The sequence below is a fragment of the Magnolia sinica genome, chromosome 10 (assembly GCF_029962835.1).
Source record: "Magnolia sinica isolate HGM2019 chromosome 10, MsV1, whole genome shotgun sequence".
Classification (NCBI taxonomy): Eukaryota; Viridiplantae; Streptophyta; class Magnoliopsida; order Magnoliales; family Magnoliaceae; genus Magnolia; species Magnolia sinica.
Window position 1 is genome coordinate 12,373,787 of NC_080582.1, and position 23,635 is coordinate 12,397,421.

The 23,635-nt window shown below is 40.6% G+C and overlaps 1 protein-coding gene across 3 annotated transcripts in view; it reads right to left on the reverse strand.

Moving 5' to 3' along the window:
* LOC131257995 (inorganic pyrophosphatase TTM2-like) overlaps positions 1–23,635 on the reverse strand; it is a 54,061-nt gene that overhangs the window by 15,844 nt on the left and 14,582 nt on the right. Inside the window, exons 1-11 of one of the 3 annotated variants that reach the window (XM_058259016.1) lie at positions 21,718–21,862; positions 20,107–20,471; positions 16,103–16,217; positions 15,358–15,553; positions 13,852–13,965; positions 12,985–13,158; positions 10,603–10,797; positions 8,565–8,687; positions 8,345–8,466; positions 2,904–3,027; positions 1,640–1,912 (exon numbers count right to left, since the gene is read on the reverse strand). In XM_058259016.1, coding sequence (XP_058114999.1) covers positions 1,640–1,912; positions 2,904–3,027; positions 8,345–8,466; positions 8,565–8,687; positions 10,603–10,797; positions 12,985–13,158; positions 13,852–13,965; positions 15,358–15,553; positions 16,103–16,217; positions 20,107–20,443 — 1,773 coding nt within the window. In that variant the 5' untranslated portion in view covers positions 20,444–20,471; positions 21,718–21,862. Of the gene's footprint in view, positions 1–1,639; positions 1,913–2,903; positions 3,031–8,344; positions 8,467–8,564; positions 8,688–10,602; positions 10,798–12,984; positions 13,159–13,851; positions 13,966–15,357; positions 15,554–16,102; positions 16,218–20,106; positions 20,472–21,717; positions 21,863–23,635 lie in introns of those variants that run through there. The other 2 variants (XM_058259014.1, XM_058259015.1) reach the window with 2 other exon arrangements.

The window sequence follows — 23,635 nt, forward strand, 5'->3', positions numbered from 1 at the left end:
CACCCAATTAGGTTTTCATAACTCGGAAAGGAGCAGGAAAACACAGCAATTTTTATTAATCTTCATTGAGAAAAAAGCCTACAAGAGGTGCTTATTTATAAGAAAACCCTATACCCCTAAAACTCGCGCCATGTGCGCAACCTATTACTTGACGATGAAGTAAACACAAATAATAACTAATCAAAGTAATCTAAACCGTCCATGATATTCTAAATAACATTAATAAGCAAAACCTAAAATATGAGACTAATCAGACTAGTGGGCCACGATCATAAGATCTCATGATAGGCTTTACTTGACTACCGGGCCCACTCCAACGAACCAAAACTCAGTCTTCTAACTAGGAGGCCCTCTCTGGACGTCGTCATCGATCCAGATCAATGGTGGGGCCCTCCGTCTTCTTGCGTACATGTGTGTGTGTCTGTTGGGGGGGGGGGGGAGGGGGTGCATGTACGCAAGATGTCCCCATAAAAAATTCAATGAATTTCGACTTGTTAACCCGATTAGTCGACCTATCAACCAGTCGCAACAAGCAAAAATTGTCCAACAACAATTATGGAATTTTAACTTGTCTACCAGATCCATCGACCGGTCAAACTATGCTGAATTTTCAACTCTTCTTCGGGCTTCTTGATTCATGCCCTACGTCAAAGGAGTTCCCCAATTCTGTAACTAGCCGATCACCCCTAAAAAATTCTTCAACAAACCGAAGCACATCTCCACCCACCACACCCCAAAACTCTCAGAAGAAAGCCAATGGAAAGCCATCTAGACCTAGTGCTTTATCCCGCCCAAGATTGAACACTACCAAATTGACCTCACTCTCTCTAATCAGTCTTTCCAAATCTTCCACCTCCAAGGTCAAGGAATAAAACTGCAGTTTTTATCCATTAAAAGGGTTGGGCCTGACCTTTACTTAATGGAACTCATTTTCAGGCCCCAATCCAGCAGGTTGTGGTAGTTAGCCTACAAGCCGACAATCCAACAAATTGCTACTAGCCCTACCAGTAAGTAGGGTTTGTCAACAGGCATCTAGAGCCGCGAATACCCAATGAACCTGACCCAATTTTTCTGGGTCTGGGTCCAATTTTTCAGAACCATTTAGAAATCAAATCAGGTTTGGTTCCACCATTTTGGAGCTGGTTGAAAATTGGGTTGGTCGTGTCCAGTTGATTTGTTTTTAGTAATGTAATGTTGAGTGTGTGTGTGTGTGTCAATGGAAAGAGATTTGCTAAGCCACAAGCACACAAGAGAACCCATTTACAAATCACACATGTGAAAAGGGCACAAATGTGTGCGATCTAATCCATCCATTGGGTAGCTCCAAGATGTAAATGCCCTTATTTGACACGGACCCAAATCAGATCCAACCCGAACCCGACTGGAAACCAAGGTCGGGATCTGAACGGAAAGTGACCCTATCAGCTCGAGTACGGTACTTCAGCGGTAAGTATATGAGTATCTCTCATCTATAGAACTGCAGAGTATCATTGTAAAAAGAAATAACAAAACACATCGATATTGGTGGTGCATATTGCTAAGTTTAGCCTATCAATGACTCGCTAGCATGCTATATACCTGCCAATATCATAATTAATGCATAACGGAGGAGAAGAAAATGAGATGTTTTCGGGCATACCTCTTCCACTAACTGAGAGTCCTTAGCCAATTGGTTAGAAGACGGTGAATTTGATAACAACGATCCGGTCAAGGTACCATTGCCCAGACTAGAAACAAAGAGGGACGTTGGAGCGGAGCCATTGCAGGCTTCAGCATGCAGCGCCAGGTTTTGTTGGCTGGTAGAAGATTTCCCGGCGGTCAAACTGGAGTTGAGTTCCTCAATGCGGGACGTGAACTCATCCATCCTCTCATTCAGCGTTGAAATCTGTTCAGAGAGCTGGGTAATGATTCCCTAAAACGCATCGCAAAGAAGATGGCAAGCAAGAAAGGGAGTTAAGATGGCAGTAAGATATTGGTTTCTACAGTATAAGTTCCTTGGTAAATTCAGTGCTAAAGAAACATCAATGTCATGGACTTATGACCACTGTAATTGCTGAAAGGACAAGACTACAGTGTGCATTCACCACCATTTTTTTTCAATAGCTGTGACCCATCTGCTGCACATGTGATAGTGGACGTCAGTTCAGACCGTCCGAGTTTCAAATGGATAGCTTGGTCAGAGATCTTTCAACGGCCAAAATTACTCTCATTGTTTGGGCTATGCTCCACCCAAAACCGGCCCAACAATTCAGACACTCTGGATTTCTATACACTTAACACCACATGGATGGTGAATGACTGACCACTATTTTAAAAAAGGTAGTCAATGCGGGCAGTAGTCTAGGTCTTGCAGAAAATAAGTTTCCTTCTCTTTTCCAATTTTGGGAAGGAGATTCTTGGTGTTGGAGCTCAAAGCCTTAAATTGATCATATACTTGAGTAACTTATGGAGTGTTCAGAAGCACTATTGAATTGAATTGCAATTATTAATTGAATAACATGGAAAGAACCAAATTTAGTTTCCTTCTTTAGCACTCAAATTGAGATCCTGGCCCCAAATTGCAATTACATTACTTTCAAGATGAACTTGAAACCACGACTTCCCGAGTCAGCGATTTGGACCGACTCAGTTTGGTCCCATACTTTCAATTCTGTCTCATGGTGTCAAATGGATCAGGTCTAACTCATTCCGAGTCGACTCGGACAAGTCAAATGGACTCGTCCTCGTCCAAGTCTTATAAGCTTGCTTGAATGAAAGGCCGCTGCAATTTGAGGTTATCCTTCATTACAAAGGCTAGGAAGCGTCCCTAGATTTTGCTGTTCCATCTTGATTAAAATGAGCCGGAAGTCTACTTGTGCAATAAAGTGCAGCTTCAAAGAAGCATGCCCCTTGCATGAACTCACCTGGTTCGCAAGTACAGCAGATGTTTCTGAGGTTCTTCTGTCAAAACTTCTATTGTTGGCAGCAAGTCTGGTTAGTTTGGCTAGATTCCTGTCCCCTTGTGTTGAATAGGAGTGTGATAAACCACTGCTGAAATACAAAAAAAAATAATAATAATAATAATAACAACAATAATAATAATTATTATTATTATTACAACAATTGGCATTCCACTTCATTCTTCTTCTTCTTCTTCTTCTTCTTCTTCTTCTTCTTTTTTTTTTTTGCTTTTTTTTTTTAAAAAAAAAAAAAATGCAAACATAATACAACATCTATCTCAAATTGATGAAGCGTTACGGTAGGTTAAAGCACTTTTTTTTACTCAAAGTTTTGGCTATTGACCAAAATGTTGAATTATTTTATCGGCAACAAAAAATTTCATTCACAAATGCAAAAGGGGAACAACGGACAAGCTCCATACCGATGAATTTGAACATAAACATGATTTGAGGCCCAAGCAACTCATTCAAGGTGAAATCCAGCTTCTAGGGAGGACATGATGTTGAGGCCCAAGCAATTGCATTCCTAGAGTCCCCTTTGACAACCAAGGACCCGCCCACCAACTAACACATTCATTTAACAGCTATACACCCAAATTACGGCTTGACTAAAGCACCAAGCAGCACTCTTTAGTTTTTCACAAATGGAAAGATGAGAATGGTTCAACGGAGTTATGTGGATATCACCAGTCAACCTTTGGGGTCTTGGTAAATTGGGTAGAGCAGTCTGGAGGATGTCTCTTCCTATTGGGCTTGAACAACAGATGCTTTCAGGACATTTCTGGATATCCAAGGGGAGTCTTTCATAGGGTGAAATCAAATGTAATAGAATGGGTTGTGGTCTCTCATAATTTAGAGGCTTGTAGTTAAGTAGTTTAGGTATGGGTTGCGTTGTAATTTTTTTCATTTTCTTTTTCTTTTTTCTGTATTCTTGCGTTTGTATTGCTTCAATTAATAAATTTCCATCCTTCAAAAAAAAAAAAACACTTTGGAATGTTTACTAGGATACAGATATAGGTGTAAGGTGTACTGGTAAATAGACACTCCCATCTACGAACGGAAAGTATGAGATATGATGTTGGTTCGTTTAGAGTGCATTTTTGTTGCACCCAAAGTTGTCAAAATCATTATCATATCACAAATCATAATAGGGGTTGAACTGTATTGAATTGCAAATTATATCATAAATCGTAAGATTTTTTATGATTTTCTTAGAAACATGAAAAATATAAATAAATCAGAAAAAAAATAAAAACAAAAACTTAGCAATCATCCATTTGCCATCAATATGCACCTAGTACCATGCCAGGGCAGTGTTAAAGGATTTTTTTTCTTTACTTTTCTCTCTTTTCTTTTCTTTTCTTTTTTTTGTCTTTCAAGAAATTTTTCTTAAAAACCATGCAAGGATCCTTTAATGATTTATGTTCTTGTTACCTTTCTTGAAGATAAAATCACATTGGAAAAGCAACATTTGATTCTGTAGACTGACCAAAAAAGATATTTTGATTTCTAACCACCATACCACAATCCATACAAGTCAATATGATCATAACCATTCATAAAAACATTCCAGATAAGTCATACATCAATTTAGTGTTTCAACCAGTTAAGAAGTAAGAAATCATAATAATAATAATAAATAAATAAAGCTTTATGATTTAACATGGAAGAGAAGATATATCATTTAATCTCTTATAAAGAACAAAATAAAATAATTTACCTCTTCTAAACAATTCTTTTTTAAAGGTTTTTTCTAAATGATTCTTAAAGCCCTTGTCAATTTAAAAACAAAAAATGAAAGCCAAGTGAAGCTTAAAATAGAAAAATAAAATAAATTTTTTTTTTTATATATATATATATATAATTTAAATTGTAAATCGGGATTTGAATCGTAAATCATAGGATTCAAATCATAAAATCGTAAGATTTGTATAAAAATGGATTCAAAGGTGGGATTCAAATCGTTTTGCTTAAGATTTGACTCAAATTGTAAATCGTAGGATTTTAACAACACTGGTTGCACCAAATATCATGAAATTTCATGATTAATCAATCTAACTTGGTGCAAAATATCATGAAATTTGATGAAACTTGTAATCATGGAGTGGAAAGGAGAAAAGAAAGTGATGCAGGACAATTAACCACTTGCTCTAAAAGCTCGAACTGTTAGAGTATGACAAATTAATCCCTTTATCTCATAGCCCAGGCCCCACATCTCATGGGTTAGGACCTCGGCCGAATCCCCTTCGTGGGATCCAAATCACATGGGCCGCCCACCTCGACTGTGTCCCCGCATCCCACGGGCTACCCCGCTCGAGCCCGGTGTGAAATGCACATTAATCACCCCTGGCAAGGAGTCTTGAACATGAGACCTCCCCCATGGACCCCAAATCGCATGGGTCACCCACCCCGAGTGTGCCATTGCATCCAACAGGCGACCCCACTCGAACCTAGTGTGAAAATGCCACTGCATTAATCACCCCCGTGTGAGGAGTCTAGAACACGAGACCTCCCGCTCTAATACCAATTTGATGCAGGACATGAAAATTAAATATGATATGCGAGATTTTAGGCTTAAGATCACATTAGTTTAGAAACAATTACACAAATTTCATATCCCACATGAAAGTCCAAACATTCAATTAAGGGGAATCTATGCGGGTCCAGGCCTACACATGATAGGGTTGGATCAATAAAAATTATGAACCAAACGATACTCAAAGATAAGAAATAATCATCCACACATGCATAGTAATCAGTCCCTAATCCAAGGGATTCAGAAATTCCAATTCGGGGAACCCTAGGGTAAGAAAATGGGCATAAATTTAGAGATTTGAGTAATTTAAGGTTAGGTTTAGGGATTTTGGGCGAAAGCGGAGTAAAAGAGAGAAGAGACAAACCAGAAAAGTACCGCATGCGTGGATAACAACAATGGCCCAGACGCATGTGCGTGTGATCCCGGCCGCACGTGTGTGGGGCCCACTATTCAGAAAAAGGCCACCTTGGCCCTGGTCGGCTAGGGATGGACTCTAAAACCCCCAAATCTCAGCTCGATCCGATGTACGGTTTGTGCGTGGTGCTCCGCCAAAGTTTCAGCCCTCCTGTAGGGCCAGATTCTGAAATTCTGCTGTGGGGAGGAGAATTGCTGCAATAGATGATTGATTCGAAGTGTAGATGATGGGGTGAGATGAGAAGAAGGGATGGTAGAAGATGGGTAGTAGAGATGGCGATGGATGGGGGCAAATCGGGATAGATGTGGTTTCGCACCATGGCAATTAACCTTCGATGAAGGGAGGGCTTCGCACCCAATTAGGCTCCACAACTCAGAGAGTAGGAAAACGCAAAATTTTTATTAAATGGAATCAAAAGAACTACAAGGTGTGCTTATTTATAAGAAAATCCTATACCCCAAAACTCGCGCTATGTGCACAACCTATTACTTGGTGATGAAGTAAACTAAAATAAAAATCAAACAAAGAAATCTAAAACGTTCATGATGTTCTAAATAATAACAATAAGCAAAACCTAAAATATGAAATCAATCCGACTATTAGGCCCTGATCATGAGATCCCATGATGGGCTTTACTTGATTATCGGGCCCACTCCAAAGAACCAAAACTCCGTCTTCTAGTTAGGGGGCCCAACCTGGACGTTGTCATTGATCCAAATCGACGGTGGGGCCCTCCTTCGTGCGTCCGTGTGGGGGGGGGGGGGGGTGCGTGCGCGTGATGTCCCCATCAAAAAGACTTTGGAGAAAGGGTTGTTTAGAGAAATACCTCAACCCATAATATCCTTTTTATATAAAAACCCTAAAATAGAATGTGTATGGTGCACAGGAGGAGCACCCAAAGACTATACTTTCACCCAATAATATCCGAAAAGAACACAAGTAAAACAAAACAAACGCACGCACACGCACGAGCACACGTGCGTGCGCGCGTGCACACACACACACTCCAAAACCAAACACGATGTATCCTTGGGTCATTTGGTACAGTATTTAAGGTACAATGAAATCATGTAGAAATTTGCAAAGGCTGGAAAAATCTAACAATTGATAGCACTATAGAACATTAATAATACAAGGTATAAGTTGATTATTTGCTGCGTGTGTGATGATAAAAGCATAGGCTCTTTAGCCCAATGGCATGATTATAATAGTAGAAAAGGAAACGAGAGAGGAAACTAACGTTTGTTTTAACATTAAATATTTGACTATATGTGGGATGATAAAAGCATAAGCTCTTTAGCCCAATGGCGTGATTAGAATAGTAGGAAGGGAAAAGAGAGAGGAAACTAACGTTTATTTTAACATTAAAATTTTTCCAAAAGTAGGATCGCATCTTTTCCTTTCAGTCGTATGCATTGGAAAATGGGGCTAACAAAAAATGAACTGAACGTGTACACTGAAAGTTGTGGGAAGGTCGACAGTGAAATTGGGGGTATCCATTTTGGATTGGGTATAATATCAACAGTGTCCTAGAAGTACTATTACCAAATGTGTAACCTATCCAAGATACTGTCTGATAAGTAGACTCTGGTCCAATTCATGAGAAAAGTTGAAAATTCAGCAGGTCATACCTCAGTAGGTGCTGCAATTTTGTAACTCATCCACCGTGTGTGTGTGTGTGTGTATCATGCACGCATGCCAATCTGACCATTCAAATCATGGGCCCTAATGTGATGGAACATAACCAGAGAATCTAACTGATGAGATGAACTAAAGTTGCACAAAGTGTGAAGCAACATGGCAACAAATTCAGGCGTGGGATTAGGGAAGCGTCTGTTTCAAAACTTCAGCAAGTGGGAGCAGGAACACGAGTCTGAAGTGTGGTTCGAAGCATGGGCAGCACCTGGTTAGAGGATCGTTCAACTAAGAGATGAACCTAACGCCAAATGGCCACAGTAAATGGATGGTTGAAAATAAATTGGTCAGTAGTCCAAATTCAATGGGTGAAATCAGCAAGCTAAGATTGTCTAATCAGTGCCTCTTTCAGGCTGTGCTCCATCCACGATGGGGCTCATTATTTTGGATGGTCTGATTGGCGTGCATGCATGCCATACATGGTATCTAAAAACGGTTATGTAATGGCAATGATGGGTACCATTACGCATTACGGGGATGTAACAGCCGTTACAGCCCCATAATGGTCCGTCATGGAGACATCAAAAATTTGGCCTTAAAGGCCGTAACAGCCCATATCATCATGGTTATTGAATACCTTGGTGCCATATGTATGGCATACGATTGGGGCTAAGGGATAGCATCTGGACCCATGATTCATTGGGCTATGAGAACCAGATAGATGGTCAACAATGTAAAAGTATATCCCACAACTCTCTTGCTTGCTCTATACTCAACTACTTCATCCAAAATATGGAGGGACAAGATGAGTTATTGTACCCCTTCATATTCTTGTTTCTCGTGGCAACCATATCTGCAGAGGCTCGGGAAAGTGCTTCTTTAGGACTTGAGACAAGATCCTCATCTATGCTGAGCTTTGTCTTCAAATCATCTGGTAATGCCTGTGTGTCGATGCTATCAGATCAGAGATTGATTTATGGTATAAACAAGAACAAGAAACAAAAGATTCACCATACAGATGTGCAAGGAGACACCATACCATTACTTCATTTACAAGCTTTTCCAGCTGAATCTGTTCTATGTAAGTACGAGGAATATATGAACCGTTCAACCCTAATTGCTCTGCTACAAGTTTTACGACAGAACGGTCCCTTCCTTGAACCTGTTACCAAAATCAACACAAATATTTAGTGATGAACTCTGCAAAGAGAAACACTGACATTATCACGCAATCTACAACACGAGCTCTGCTTAAGCCAACACACATGCTGCCGTGCATGGCATGTAGGACAGTAGACCTGTCTGGCCCTCAAATCAGGTCACCTGAACTGATTAGGAGGGTCACATATGTGAAAACAATTGACATTTAAAATAAAAAATAAAAAATAAAAAAAAAAATCTGTAAGCCCAAACAAGTTTACACACATGGGTTTAGCAAAACCCCTACCAGCAAAAGTTACATCTTTAAAATGCTACACAATTGCAATGATAGCCTACAAACGCGGGAGAAACATGGAGAAGATGCTCCTGTTTTTAAATATCTACACGAGAAGAACTAACCTTAGCTTTCACTTGTACCTGATTACATGGACCAGTGCCATACTAGCAAAAAAAAACGTTGAAAAGAATGACCATTCTAGCACGAACTATTTTGCCGCGTCAACCAAGAGATGTGGTAAAACAGGTTAAACACCAATTACTGGCATGTTTAGACCATCGTTGCTTTACTTAAGAGAGTTTCAGAAAACTTTCAAGTAACATTCATCAAATAGAATGTTTGTTTCACCAATCATGTAAGATCCCATGTATTCAATGGGTAGACCCTCGTAATCGGCATACTTCCCACCGAACACAGTGATAGGCATCCTTCAATTCGTACTACTATATGGGGAATTGTACCATCTTGAGCATCAGCCAATATAGTTTGTTAACATTCCAAATTTGGGTCCATGGCTTGGTGGAGAACTGCACACATACAGCTGGCTACATGTTAAACTATCACGCAGTCCAATCCTTCCTGCCATTCATCACTTGCTAGGATATTGAGCTATGCAAACAGCGGACCCCATCATGAAGATCACCTGGTACAGAAACCAGGCATCCAATCATCAGTCAGGCCAGACCATCGAGATCAATGTTCTACCACCTATCGAGTTCATCGGCCTTATTTTCGAAACAAGCAATCTTCATAGAGGGCTCCACATTCGCACAGATCAGATGCTACACATGTAACACATTGGCAAAGATGTAGCTGCCCGCAAAGCATAGTGTGCCATAAAGGCCATTACAGGGCCGTAAAGGCTGTTATGTAAAGGTAACGGTGGCAACAGTTACACGTTACGGGGTCTTAACAGCCGTAACAACTATTATAGGGAAAAAAAAAAAGACATATAAGAGTTGTTAACGGCCCATTACACCCCCTGTAAAGGCCGTAATAGCCCCATAATGGTCTATTACGGGGCAAATACAGGTTTTTCAGATTTTTTATTCAACGTTGCAGGGCAGATACAGGCTTTTTTGGGTTTTTTATTTCAATATAAAAAGAGGCCATTACGGGGGCCATAACAGCCACTATAGCCCGTATTGTAAAGGTAATCATGGTAACCGTTATGGCCACTGTTACCATTACCGTTACAGAATACCTTGCCGCAAAGTGAGCATGCAGCCAGTTGTAGGCGGTCAATGCTCAGTTCAAGGAAGCCTGAAAAAACTTCCATATTGAAAGACCTCCCAATTATAATATAAAATAGACAGTGAAGGAGAAACACAGTAACGACCTGCATTCAGAGGGAAAAAAAAAAAGGTCCAAAGATAAAAAGGTTGGGTTCTTCCAATCTGGGATGTTTACGGGCCATCCATAATACATGGTTGGGCCATCATTGGATTAACAATATGGATCACAGAATCATTGCCACATAAAAGGATTCTGTGTTGGTAAACTGTATGTTTGCTGATACACAGGACCCTATACTTACTCCTATGGTGTAGAGAGTACAGCACCACATTTCAGTGGCAGGATGCAACATAGGGTTCCAAGACCTACAAGGATGTAACAATGGTAAATGTGGATGGTGTACCTGCACATAACCCCGATTCAGTTGTTCTAACCAATCAACTTTCACGCACACCTTATCATCAGAGAAAACATGGCTGCTTCTTTTCAGAATGGCTGCAATCGTATATCCCAAGGCCATCAGACCACCAAGAAGGCGCACACTGACTTCGAACGTGATTCTTGGTGATATGATGAATGGATTGTCCGTGACCCATTCCTGAAAAAACAACAACATGGTACATGTGATGTGAGTTTTAAAAGATTGACAAGGTTGAATAAGAAGGGCTTCCCAACTATTGAAAACAACATCAACATTTCACATGAACTGCATATGGAGGTCTGCCAATTAAAATTTCAAGTTAAAAGGAATATATTGAGATGGGAATGGTATGTGCTGACCCTTAACTTTAAAGTAAGTGACTAACCATTAACTTTCACTTTTATTAGTATTATTTATAGAGGCATTCGCCAGTGTTCTCAAAGCACTAACAATTATAGTGCTCCTAGTACCATCAATTCACATGGGTGGTCCATTCGATCAATCTGAACTGTCCATCAAGTCCAGAACACATTTCTTACACTATTAGAGGAAGGAAAGAAAAAACCCTACTGATCTGATGATCCAGTCCTCCTTGATTTGGCATTATTTTCTGCAGCCATGGATGGCATGACTACAGTTGCCCAACAAAAGTGAATTTTTAAAATCGCAAGTCAATCCATGATAGGCACTAATAAAATCATGGATCGAATTGTTGATTGGACCTATTTTTATGTAAATTATCTCAACCGTCCATATAAAGGACCAATGACCAAATGGTTCATATCTGTCATATCTGGGTAGCCCGTGAAATGTGAGCTGAACCCAACAACCAGTCTCAATCAATGGATCAGATTAAGCGTCCAATGCAACTAGGAGCACCATAACTTTCCAATGCTCCAAGAGCACTGGAGCATCTCTCTTATTTATATGCGACTTACGGGAGTTCTAATTTAATTGAGATACATCATTTACCATTCAAAAGGTTTTTTTTTAACTCCTTTGAGATGCTATAGTAATAAACCTTTCAAAGTTCCAACATTATGATATAAGCGGCATTGATGTACTCAGCACTTTGTTTCCTAATATCTGTGTCTGACACGTTTTCTTCATGTCTAACACCAGTATATTTCTCAATGTACAAGTTACATATCCAAGAAGTTAATTGGCATCCTTTATAGGCGAAACAGCTACAAACCATCTTTCCTTTTTCCTAGGTCCTTTCATGGCTTGCAAACATCCACTTAAAGAATCTATTTGATCAATGCTGGGTATCCATTAGATACTTTCAGTTAACAATGTAGGACCAGAGCAACAAAATACAGTGTTGTAGTTTAAGAAATTGTTTTTCCAAACATCGTCCAAGTTTTTGAAAATATTATCAAAGACTGGAACCACAGATTGTGCTTCAGTCAAGATATGCTGAGATTGGAAAAGAACCAAATGTTGCAGTGGATTTCTGCAAATTGGATGTCAAATCTCATATTTTGGAGGATATTTTCTTATAAACTAGAGCAATCCGATGTCTTCACAATGACTTTCTATAGGCCATCCAAGTTTTAAGATCGTGTGTTATATAATGTATCCTTCACCAAATCACCGCCGATATCACCCTGTATCGGGCTGAGACACCCATATCATTCATGGGTGATATGTATCAATATCACCCTGTATCGGGCTGGTTCGGGCTGAGACACCTATATCGTTCAGTACATGGGCCACACCTACCAGTTTCGGTTGGCACTTTAACCCTTGGAGCGATCACATGAAAAATTGTACCCTACTTGAATTTTTTGGTCCAAACAAACATTTTGTATGATGTGAATATCGAATTATCCAACTCTTTGAAGGGAAAAAAATTTCTATTTAAGAGGCTTTTTGTGATGCTTGACCGAACAAAATGGCATTGTTTATTTGGCCCAGAAACTTTACAGGTGGGACCTTCCTTTCAGTACTCTAAGCCATTCATTTGGTAAACATCATCATGGGATCACCCATGCCTCAATATCTTCCTCATCACAGTAAGTGCAATGCTAGCCATCTGATTGGCAGGTTGCAATGGACAGTAGCAGCCAACCATTGAGGAAAAAGGCGGGTCCAGTCAAGCAGTTAGGATGATCTGATTGGAGAAAGTTTTGAGGCATCTGCCATTACCGGGGCCACCATATGAATGGTTGGATCATTGAAATGTGGACCATGCCTGTACAGTTGTTGGGTCTAGCAAATTGCCTCTTGATTAATCATTCTAGTCAGTAATCAGCAGACAACTGAGCCGCATAAACATATGCATTACACCAGTCTCCATGTCTCAACACATGAAGATTTATGTTGACAAGGGAATGTTATCAAGTTCCCAAACAAACAAACCTCAAACATAAGGTTGTATTTTCCATCCCTGTTTCTCATCCTCAGATATGACTGGCATGCTTCTGGATCTTCACCTGGCGGCAGGAGATATATATCATAAGTGTCCTCCATAGTTTCTGTATGTTCTTGAGAAATAACGGCCTTGATTTGATCTGCTGTCAAGGTCCTTGGCGACTACAATAATAGACCAGAACTTAGTGCTGTGTAAACTTATAAAACTCATTAGCAAATGCATGTTTAGGGGCTCTGTTTGGGGTGATGGATTTGGAGTAGGGATTTGTGAAGTCCACAGGTTTCAAATTTTGACTGTTTGGGGATTTGCCAAATTTGTGGATTTGCGAATCCACAACCACACAAATTAACGAATTTGTAGCAAATGCTGCAAATCCAAATCCCAAGAAAAACTAAAGACTTTGCAAATCCACAAAATGAGAGGCTTTCTTAAAAGCAATAAAAGCTACTTCATTGCAATATACGCTCACAATTCCACGATTTGTAACTTGATTCCCAAACAGTGGATTTTGGGATTTTTCAGATGCAAATCCAATGTAAACTCATGAATTTGACAAGTTCATGGATTTAGCAAATTCATGTTCTCATTTCCCTAATCCCAAACAGGGCCTTGGTTCACAAGAACATGTTTAACATTGCGTCCAGAAGCACACTCAAACCACAACTGGTACAAGTGTGGATGAGGCAACCCCCGATTCATTCCGCACAGCACGAAAAGCAGAGCCTTGAATAAGGCAGGCTATCTGTTTTCCCCTTTCTGCCCAAATTGACAGTCGGGTTTTTCACATTAAAAGCAGATTATCAGGTTTGGGTGAATATCAGTTCCTGAAAGAAATAAATAGGAAAAGTATTAACCTTTAAGATGTAGGTTGGATTCTGGAATCCTGTGAACGGGTTGAACTTGTTGATGATTTTAATATGTGCAGTTTGAAGATCTGGCTCAATAAACGCCTTGTACATTGGGTAAACCTGCATAGAACACCATAGTTAAGAACTATAATAAACCGATAAAGGAATTCATCAATGAAAAGTATTCATCTTTCTTTTTTTTTACTCAGACTAGAAGCTCTGGATGCCTAACCAAGAAGCAGTAATGCAAGTCATCATGACATTGCCAAAAACTAGTTACTATTTCTTAGCATCCGAGGAAATATAGGATACCGATGCATCAATATATGTCCTGATGCACCAGTCCGTACTCCATACAAGTGGGACCCATCTTTTGTAATGCAGACTGTTGATCTGATAAGCTCGCCGTGGGGGATGCCCAGATTGGTAGAATCCCAGACACTCAATCTCCATTTTTTACCCAGACAATTGCAGTATTTCTATTAAGTGACTGTTTGTAGGCCACTGATTGAAGGGTTAGGATCTTCCAATCTAAGAGATTTATGGTGCATCCCACCCATGGTAGGCCTCTTCAGATTAACAGTCTGAATCAATGAACCATCCACTTGTGCAGATTGGAGGCATCGGGACAATATATACGTCTGGACACATCAAGACCTATAATGCTTCTATCAATCATGAGAGTGGAGAGATTGAGAAGGATGTTGTTTGTAGAATTAGAGATGTATGGATGAAGTGGAGATGTACCTCTGGAGTTTTATGTGATAGCCACCATGGTTTTTAGAATTGTTGACTCAGATCGACTCGTTCTGTATCAAGTTGAGTCGCAACTCGCCCACGTTGGGGAGTGTATCAGCCCAACTCACCCAAGTCAGGGGTGACTCGGGGGAGTACCACGTGGCATCAAGCCGGATTGGGCAGTACCAGATCCAGGTGGACTCAGAAAATTATGTCAGACCCATCCGAGTCTAAAACCATGATTGTTGCATAGCAATCAAACTAAAGGGTAGATACTATTGAATAGCTATGAGACATTGAGACCAAGCATGCTTTATGGGACAACTTGTTCACCAATCAAGGAACAATATGTTCCTAGGATATATAGCTGAAATGAGGTTGTTGAGATGGATGAGTGGCAAGACTAGGAAGAATATAATTAGAAATGAACACATTCAAGGAAACTTAGGGGTGGCGCTAGTTGGTAATAAAATGAGGGAAAGTAGACTTATGGTTTGGCCTTGTGCAACAGAGACCACCAGCTAGTGAGTTGTTTCAAGTTGGAAAAAGGGCAAGGAGAAGGCCTGAAAAGACGTGGGTGGTGTGTAGTAGGGAAAGATTTGATGACCTATGGTTTAACTGAGGATATGGTCCTTGATTGAGTGGAATAGAAGAACAGGATTCAAAATGTAGCCAACCCCAATTAGTTGGGATAGGGCTTAGATGATGATGATGATGATGATGACAACGACGACGATGATGATCTAAAGAGAAGCGTAGGAAAAGTGAATGAACCGTTTCGGAGATTTGATGAATTATTTCCTCTGGTTCTTGGCCAGCACGTTGTATGTCCCTAAGAACCCTCTTCACGAGGTCAAAGTGAACACCGCCTGTCACAGATACTCGAAGGCCTAAAAAGGGACGCAACCTTTCACTCAAAGCATAGATGCCTTCTATAATAACAATGCGAGAGCTGGGAACTTCGACCGTCCTGTTATCAATACAAGCAAAAAATCAAAACAATGAAGAAATATCACATGGGATGGGAAACCATCATAACAGGAAAAATACAGAATGATCAGAGGAGAGTTGTAGGGTCCTGATGCATTGCCCGTGGTTTAGTGATCTAAAGTTTGATGTGATGACCCACCATGGATGGGGGTTGCTCAAAAAGTCTTCCAGATTGGAAATCCATTCACCAGACCTTTCACCTTTCTTTCAGGCCATTGCTGTTATTCTTTAATAAGCTGTCAATTGTTTGGGCCGCTGATAAAAGGGTTGGGATCTTCAAATCTGGGTATGTTTTGGGCCATCCCAACTCATGATTCGCATCAAATCAATGGTCTGGATCACAGAATCATAGGATCCACTTGTACAGACCAGTTCATCGAGACATCATACATGCCCCGATGCAGTGGAACCCTATAGGTCTTCTTTGATCAAATACTTTATAAAATATTAATAATAATAATTTTAAAAAATAAAAATAAAAATAAAAAACAGCTGTCAGATATCTGGTTAGGTGGGAGAGAAAACAAACCTGTACCCCATGCGGCGACTTGACTTGAAATCATATATCGGAACCTCAACAGGCTTTCCTTCTTTCAGACCTTGAATATTATCAAGCAAAGTTTTATAGTCTGTCAATCGCGGATCTGTATCAACATTTCGACCATCAGAGTGCAGCCATGTATTTTGTTTCCCTTAGTGTATGGTGATAAATGGATAGAAAAACTTCAGGTAAGACATCAAGAAACAATTAACCAGAAAGACCTGTTAAATCATCTTTAGAGAGAATCTAGAAAGAGCAGAAAGTATTGTATCAAATCAGCTAAAAAAGAGTAAACAAACAGGCTACCCACCAGCTCAAAAGACTGTTGAAAAGTAACATTGGATTAAGAAGCTTTCTTAAGCCTGCACGCACCTCTCCAAACATAGCCACATGTCATATTGTGGGAGGTCAGAGAGGTAAATTAGGTGGAACCCCACCGTAAACGAACCAGCCCAAATTCAATCCCATCAACTCATTAGTTAGGTGGCATTCACATGTATGAAAACTATGATCGATCAACAGAAATATCAATGGTCCACATGCGCGACATATGTGGCTGCCCACAGGTGGACTAGCAACATTTGATCCAGTTTGTCTGTGCAGTGGGGCCGGTCCACCTGACGCAACAGTGTGTTGACTTGGCAAAGCATAGATGTAAGAATGCAGTTAAAAATTCATGAACAACATAGAAAAGATGATATACTGCCCAGGGATAATTATACAACGTCTAGAATTCCGAAATAAGGTTTTGATGTCCAATGCATTCAGTTGCACCAAGTATCAAAAAATTTCATGATATTTTGCACCAAATTATACTGATTAATCATGATATTTGGTGCAACCAAACACACCCATAACCTCATTATTTAATTTTATACAGAGATTATATTAACACCTCTAACATTCTTACTAGACAATAGAAAACTGGAACCAAGATAAGAACTGTTCGGGTTTCTTGTGGTTACAAGATGAGAGAATTGAATTTAAAATTGGCAGGTATCAGGCTTGAACTATATCTAGTAAGGTTTTTTTCTGTGGTATGTGTGTGTGTATTTAGAGAGAGAGAGAGAGAGAGAGAGAGAGAGAGAGAGATGTTCTCTAGCAAGATGTCTTAACAAGGTCTGATAAACCCTGACACTGGTAAGAGTATTGGTTGGGGTCCCACTAGATGAACTATCTGGGTCGCTAAAAATATTGGTCCAACTTTATGGTTGCTGGGGTTAGGCTATCTTTTTCTTCTTCTTTTTTCCCTTCTCAAGAAAATAAACAACATTGGCTCGATTCCACCAAATTGGATGATTCATCAATTTAAGCAGCTTTCTAGTTTAAAAATACCAATGGCAGGTTTTTGGCAGGAAAAATTCATGTCTTGAAGAGCCATTTTGGTCCATGGTTTGTGCAAGGAATGCATATCAAAACAACATGTGCAAATAAACAAATCATCATCATCATCATCTAAGCCTTATCACAACTACTTGGACTCAACAAAGGATAAAATAAAATAAATAAATTAATGATAACAGACAACCGACTAACACACCAAAAGCTCCAAAGTTGATGGGGAATGACCGGTTTATTCATATATGCAAGCCCTCCCAAGCAAACCCAGGCGAGACCTCCCCATGGGCAACCCCTGTTTCGCACAGTCTACGAATCACAAGGTCCCACAATGAGCCTCACCTCATGGTCATTCTATATCTCACAGACCCCACGTCGTGGCCCCACCCTAGAATGGAGATATGGTGCATCCTTGGAATCACACCAATATGCCCCTGCATCATCCACCCACGCTAGTGAGGAGACTTGAACATTGGGCTCTCACTCTGATACCACTTTGATAGCGGACAACTGACCAGCGCATCAAAAGCTCTAGAGCTTATGAGGAAGGACCAGTTTATCCCTATACGCGGGCCCTCCCGAGCAAACCCAGGCAAGACCTCCCCGTGGGCAAGTCCCATTTCACAGATAATCGACCAGTTGATGGGGAAGGACTAGTTTATCCCTATACGCGGGCCTTCCTAGGTAAACTCAGGCGAGCCATCCCTGTGGGCAACCCCCGCTTCAAATGGGTCCCCAAATCGCAAGGTCCCACAATGAACCTCACATCATAGTCATTCTGCATCTCACAAACCCCACCTCATGGGCCATCCCACCCCAGCGTGGAGATACGGTGCATCCTTGGAATCACACCAAGATGCCCCGCATCATCCACCCATGCCAATGAGAAGACTCGAACATTGGGCTCCCGCTCTGGTACCATTTTGATAACAAACAATCGAACAATACACCAAAAGCTCCAGAACTTATGGGGAATGACCAATTTATCCCTACATGTAGGCTCTCTCAGGCAAACCTAAGCGAGATCTCCCAGTGGGCAACCCTCACTTCGCACAGTCCCTAAATCGTACAGTCCCACAGTGGGCCCCACCTCGTGGCAATTTTGCATCTCACAGACCCCACCTCGTGGGCCACCCTAGTCCAGCGTGGAAATACGATCCATCCTTAGAATCACATCAAGATGCCCCCGCATCAATTAAGTACTTCTATTTGAAATAATCATTGGCATATATTTGTGATGCTTCACATGTGTGGTAGTCAATTGCAAGAAAGCAGATTCTATATATTCCTGCTGATTTTGATATGTTCATGGGCACAAGTAGCAACACGTGAAGTTAGAAAACAAAACTAGTATGATGCTACAATTTGAAGATCACAAAGCAAAGTTGCAAACAAGAAGATTGCAATGGAATTAGAGTTCCATGACAGGTCTCGCGATGGTTTTTAAACAAGAAGCCTAGATCTCTTCTTCAACCAATCAACAAAGTTTTTAAACTTTGGATCTAATGCTACATGATTGGTTTGGCGCCATTTGTGGGCCATTGGATGGTACCATGAAAAGCGCCTTATTTGGGAAGTGACTTTCATGCCTTGTGGAGAAAGGGTTGCAAATAACCCAACCTGAGTTTGGGTCAGCTTGTCAGCGTCCTCTGGTTGGGTTTGATTTGGATCGCATTGGGTTCGGGTTGAGTAAATTCGGGTTGGGAACAATCTCATGTATTTGGGTGGGGTCAAGTTCAGGTTGGGTGTCAGTTTTGGGTTGAACATAGAAGAATTCAGGTTGGGTTCGGACCGGGATTCAAGTTGGGTGTTGGTTTTGGGTTGAGCACGGAAGAACTCAGGTTGGGTATGGGTTGGGTTTTGGGTCAGGTCAGGTTGCTGTTTGGGAACACAAGACTTCTCCTATGCTTCTCCTTAGATCATCATTGTCATGTAAACCTTATCCCAACTAATTGGAGCCGGCTACACGAATCCTGTTCCACCATTCCACTCTATCAAAGACCATATCCTAGTTAAAACATAGGTCATCAAGATGGCATTAGATGAGCCATATCTGAAGAATCAGAACAATGGAAACAGTCACTTATCTTTACTGAAATTCAGGAACTATCACAAAAAGTCTATGTTCTGTTTAGCCTTTTAATGAGGGAAGCCAATGAGTTGCTCGACTCAATTGCTAAGAGAGGTGATTTGAGAGAACAACTCCTCATCAACTCAATCTCCCTTGCAATATATATATATATATATATATAGACACACACACACACTCTTTTCCCTTTCTCACTAAGATTGTCATTTATCAATGACTTCTATTCAAACTCAAATGACGTCAAAAGAGCTTTTCTACTTGAAGGGTCACAGAAACCAAGATACTGTTATCATTTTGAGCTGATTCCAATACAAATACAATGAGAAGTATAAAAACTAGAATACAAGCATACTTTTCCTTAAGAGAACTGTGATCACTCCTCATCATGGTTTTAAATATTGGTATTGGGCCCATATTAGCCTGCTGATTACCAATACGATACAAACGGCTACAGCTCTGTATGAGCCATTTTGTGTATCGGAGGGAACCAATACAGATACAATATGCCTAAATCCTGTTGGATGTTTAAAACCATGCTCCCTGTTATATAGGAAAGAAAAGTTACCATCGAAATTGCCATCGATTATTCGGCTCGAATCGTTATAGTTGTCCATCGATATGACAGCAATGCTGGGCATGAAGTTGAGCATCTTCTCGGTAAATACAGTTTTCCCAGCACCAGAGGGGCCCGCCACCCCGACGAGTATGATCCCGTCATTCTTTTGAGCCAACAACTGGCACGCACGGATCACTATAAAGAAACCTTTCTCGAATGACAGTGACTCTTGGATCGGAACCATTTCATACCGATCAGAGTCCTTTCTTTTTACCAGTTGGGCTTGATCCCTTAAGAGACCGGGCTTTTTTTGGGGTGAGTCAGAACCAGCGTCATCTTGCGCCATTAAAATACGGATATATGTTCAGTTTCTCCTGCAACGAGCAAAAACAAAGCAAGCATCAGGAGATTGAAAGAGTGCCTTTTCAGAATATATACAAGGAAGTAAAAACAGACAGCTTACTGAGGAAAATAATATCTTGTTCATACGGTTTCTATGAAAACTGTCATAACAAACTCAATAAATGCATATACAGCATGGATGAAATTTGCCTCAAATGCATGTAGGCCCCATTGTGTAGACGAGCAGGCCCAAAGTGAAGAAGGTCAATTGATTAGATGGGCCACGCATGTATGAATTAAGAAAATTTGCAGAAGTCCCACATTGGACATACACATGTGGCCCACCTGATCAGTGGACCGGCCTGAATTTTGAGCCATGTCATTTAGACGTGGGGCCCACCTGATGCAAGGTTTGGTTGTCAAAATACATGCCAGGTTTCCATTTACATAAATGATTCCGAATTATCATCAATGAGTTGAGTATCACAGCTTTTTTGTCAAAACTCATGCCATTGGTTTGTTCTTTAAATGTGTATAAATGCAATGCTGCATACTTCAAAAAAACAAAAACATGTATTTATAGGCCAGCCCCCACACACTCACCAAAGAAAACATGTACGGAGAAAAAAGATTTAACTGTGTCTAATAGAGTCTTGCAAATCCATCATGCATTTATAGGCCAGTCCCCACACACCAATGTGGTGCAAATTCGCAAGATCCAAACCATTCATCAGGTAGGCCACAGCATGCGGTTGGCATCGACCAACAACGAGGCCAATCCACTCAGCAGATGGGGCTACACCAGTACAATCAATGTGGAAATTTTGCTAATTTTTCTCCACCATCCATTTTGTTAGCCACATTGTGGCCCCGCCTGATGAACGGTCCCACCCAATTCTTGATCCAGAGAATCCACACGTCATAACCTGCCTAACAACAGCTTGGATCACAGGAAAACGCATTGTGTGGACGCACTTGGGACCTCATATCGGTGCTGGATATAACAAACTTCAATCCAACAAAACCCATATCAAACCATTCAATAAAATTTCATTTTTTTTTTCCTTTTTAAATCCATAGAAACCAGAGATATGAGCTTCAATGAAGAAAGTACCAAAAACCCAGATAGGAAAACATGGGATTTTATCTGGAAAAACATATACTAATGAGATTCTATTCGCTTGATCAGTTATTTGAATCAAAGAATGAAAAATACAAATACCCCACAAAAATACAAATACATACAAAGGAGAGAGAGAGAGAGAGAGAGAGAGATACCTCTCTGGTGAGATTGGTGGGTGTGATTATATAGGTTTTTCTCAGTCCTTTTTGGGGTTGTTGTCTATTCTCAAAAGGGAGAAAGATGGGGCGTTTTGGTATTTTTTGGGGGTCGAAGATTCCTGTAAATACCTCTCTCCTCAGAGTGGAATGGTGCTGGAAGAAATAAGATACAGGACCCAAGTAACAGGGAGTTACTGTAGCCCAAGGTTCGGTGGGCCCCGCCATATGACCGTGTGAATCCACTCCGTCCATCATTTTTTTCAGCCCATGTTAGGATTAATTCCAAAATTTTAGGAAGATTCATGACTTTAGGGGACCACACCACAGTAAACAATGGTTATGGAGAGACCCACAACTGAAACATTTCTGGACCTCACCGTGATTTTTTATGCCATCTGAACCGTTCATAAGGTGATCAATACCTAGATGGAAAGAAAAGATAAATTTCATTCTGACCCAGAACTAATATGGGCCACAATAAATCGTCAATCGTGACCGTTCAATCACCTCTGATAATTATGGTGTGTCCCTCTTGAGCTTGGATCTACCTCATTTTTGTCCTTTCATTCTAACATGATCTGGATAATTAGATGGACGGAGTGGATTGTATACGGACATCTCGTGGGCCCCACAGAGCTTTGTCTTACAAGAACTCGGTGTGACAGGTGTTACGGAAACCCGCGTCCAAATGTACCGCTTCCGAGACTCTCTGAGGCTAGTTTACCACCATTTTAAAAAAGAGCGGTGATTATTCGCCCATTACATGGAATGGCAGTACAAAAATATAGACGGTCCAAATATCTGAAACAGAAATCACACTCAGTAGATGATAGTATTCGTCTAGATGCACCGTAATTTTTAACTTATTTCTCTATTAACAATTTTTTATCTGATATGAAAGAATTGAACGGATGAGATTACTCAATCAATGTAAGACTCGAGAAGGGTTCCTTCAACTACGTGGCTCATAGTTTGGATGGTCCGGATACCCGTTAAATATGTAACGTCTGAGGAGCATGAATCACCACTATTTTAGAAATAGTGATCAACTATCACGGGAGTCAGTTGTAATCTCGTAGTCAGTCACCATACTCGCAACATGACGTTCGTTGGAGTTATAGGATCCTCGACCCGAGGATGTGCACAGCATTCGTGATTGTTTGTGCTAGTGGGACCCACTTATTCATTGATCCAGACCATTAATCTGTTTCATGTTTTATCTCACTATCGATGGGATTTGCTAAGATCCGTCAAATTAGAATATCTTAGCCACTAATGTTGCACCTTTTAATCGAATGTGGACCGTTGCCGTGCTTCTGTCTTAAGCTGTCTATCAGAAAGCTGCAAAAAGGAGAAGGTTAGGACTTTTCCATCAAGTAGACTTTGGATCAAGGTCTATCAACGATGGGCCAGTAGAACAATGGCCTGGATCTGTAAAGGGGCCTCAATTATAGCTTTCCAACGGTCGAGATCATATCATTGGTAATTACTGTGGAGGAATTACGTGAACAACGGGTCGGGGATGAGGTTGGGTCGGGTACATCTCGATGTACTACAGAACGATATATCGGGACTTTATCCTTTGAATTTTGATAATCTTCCGATGATCCAAACCGTCTATATGATAAGACTCGCTTTTTATAGTGGAAATACTACAAATAAATCTCTGACTGATTTATTCCTACCCATTGATAATGTGGCTTCTTTGCTTTGAATATGAACGATCACACGGAGTTCTTTTGGATTTCATCCATCCATTTTTTTCAATTGAAAAAGGCCTAAATCCAACGGCCAAGACTCCCGATGTATCTTATGGTAATATGTCAGAGTAGGGAGGTTGCTAATTCCACACGTGTGTGAGAGCCGGAAACGTCCATACGTGTCCTTGTGGCACGTGTCTGATTATGAGCTTTCC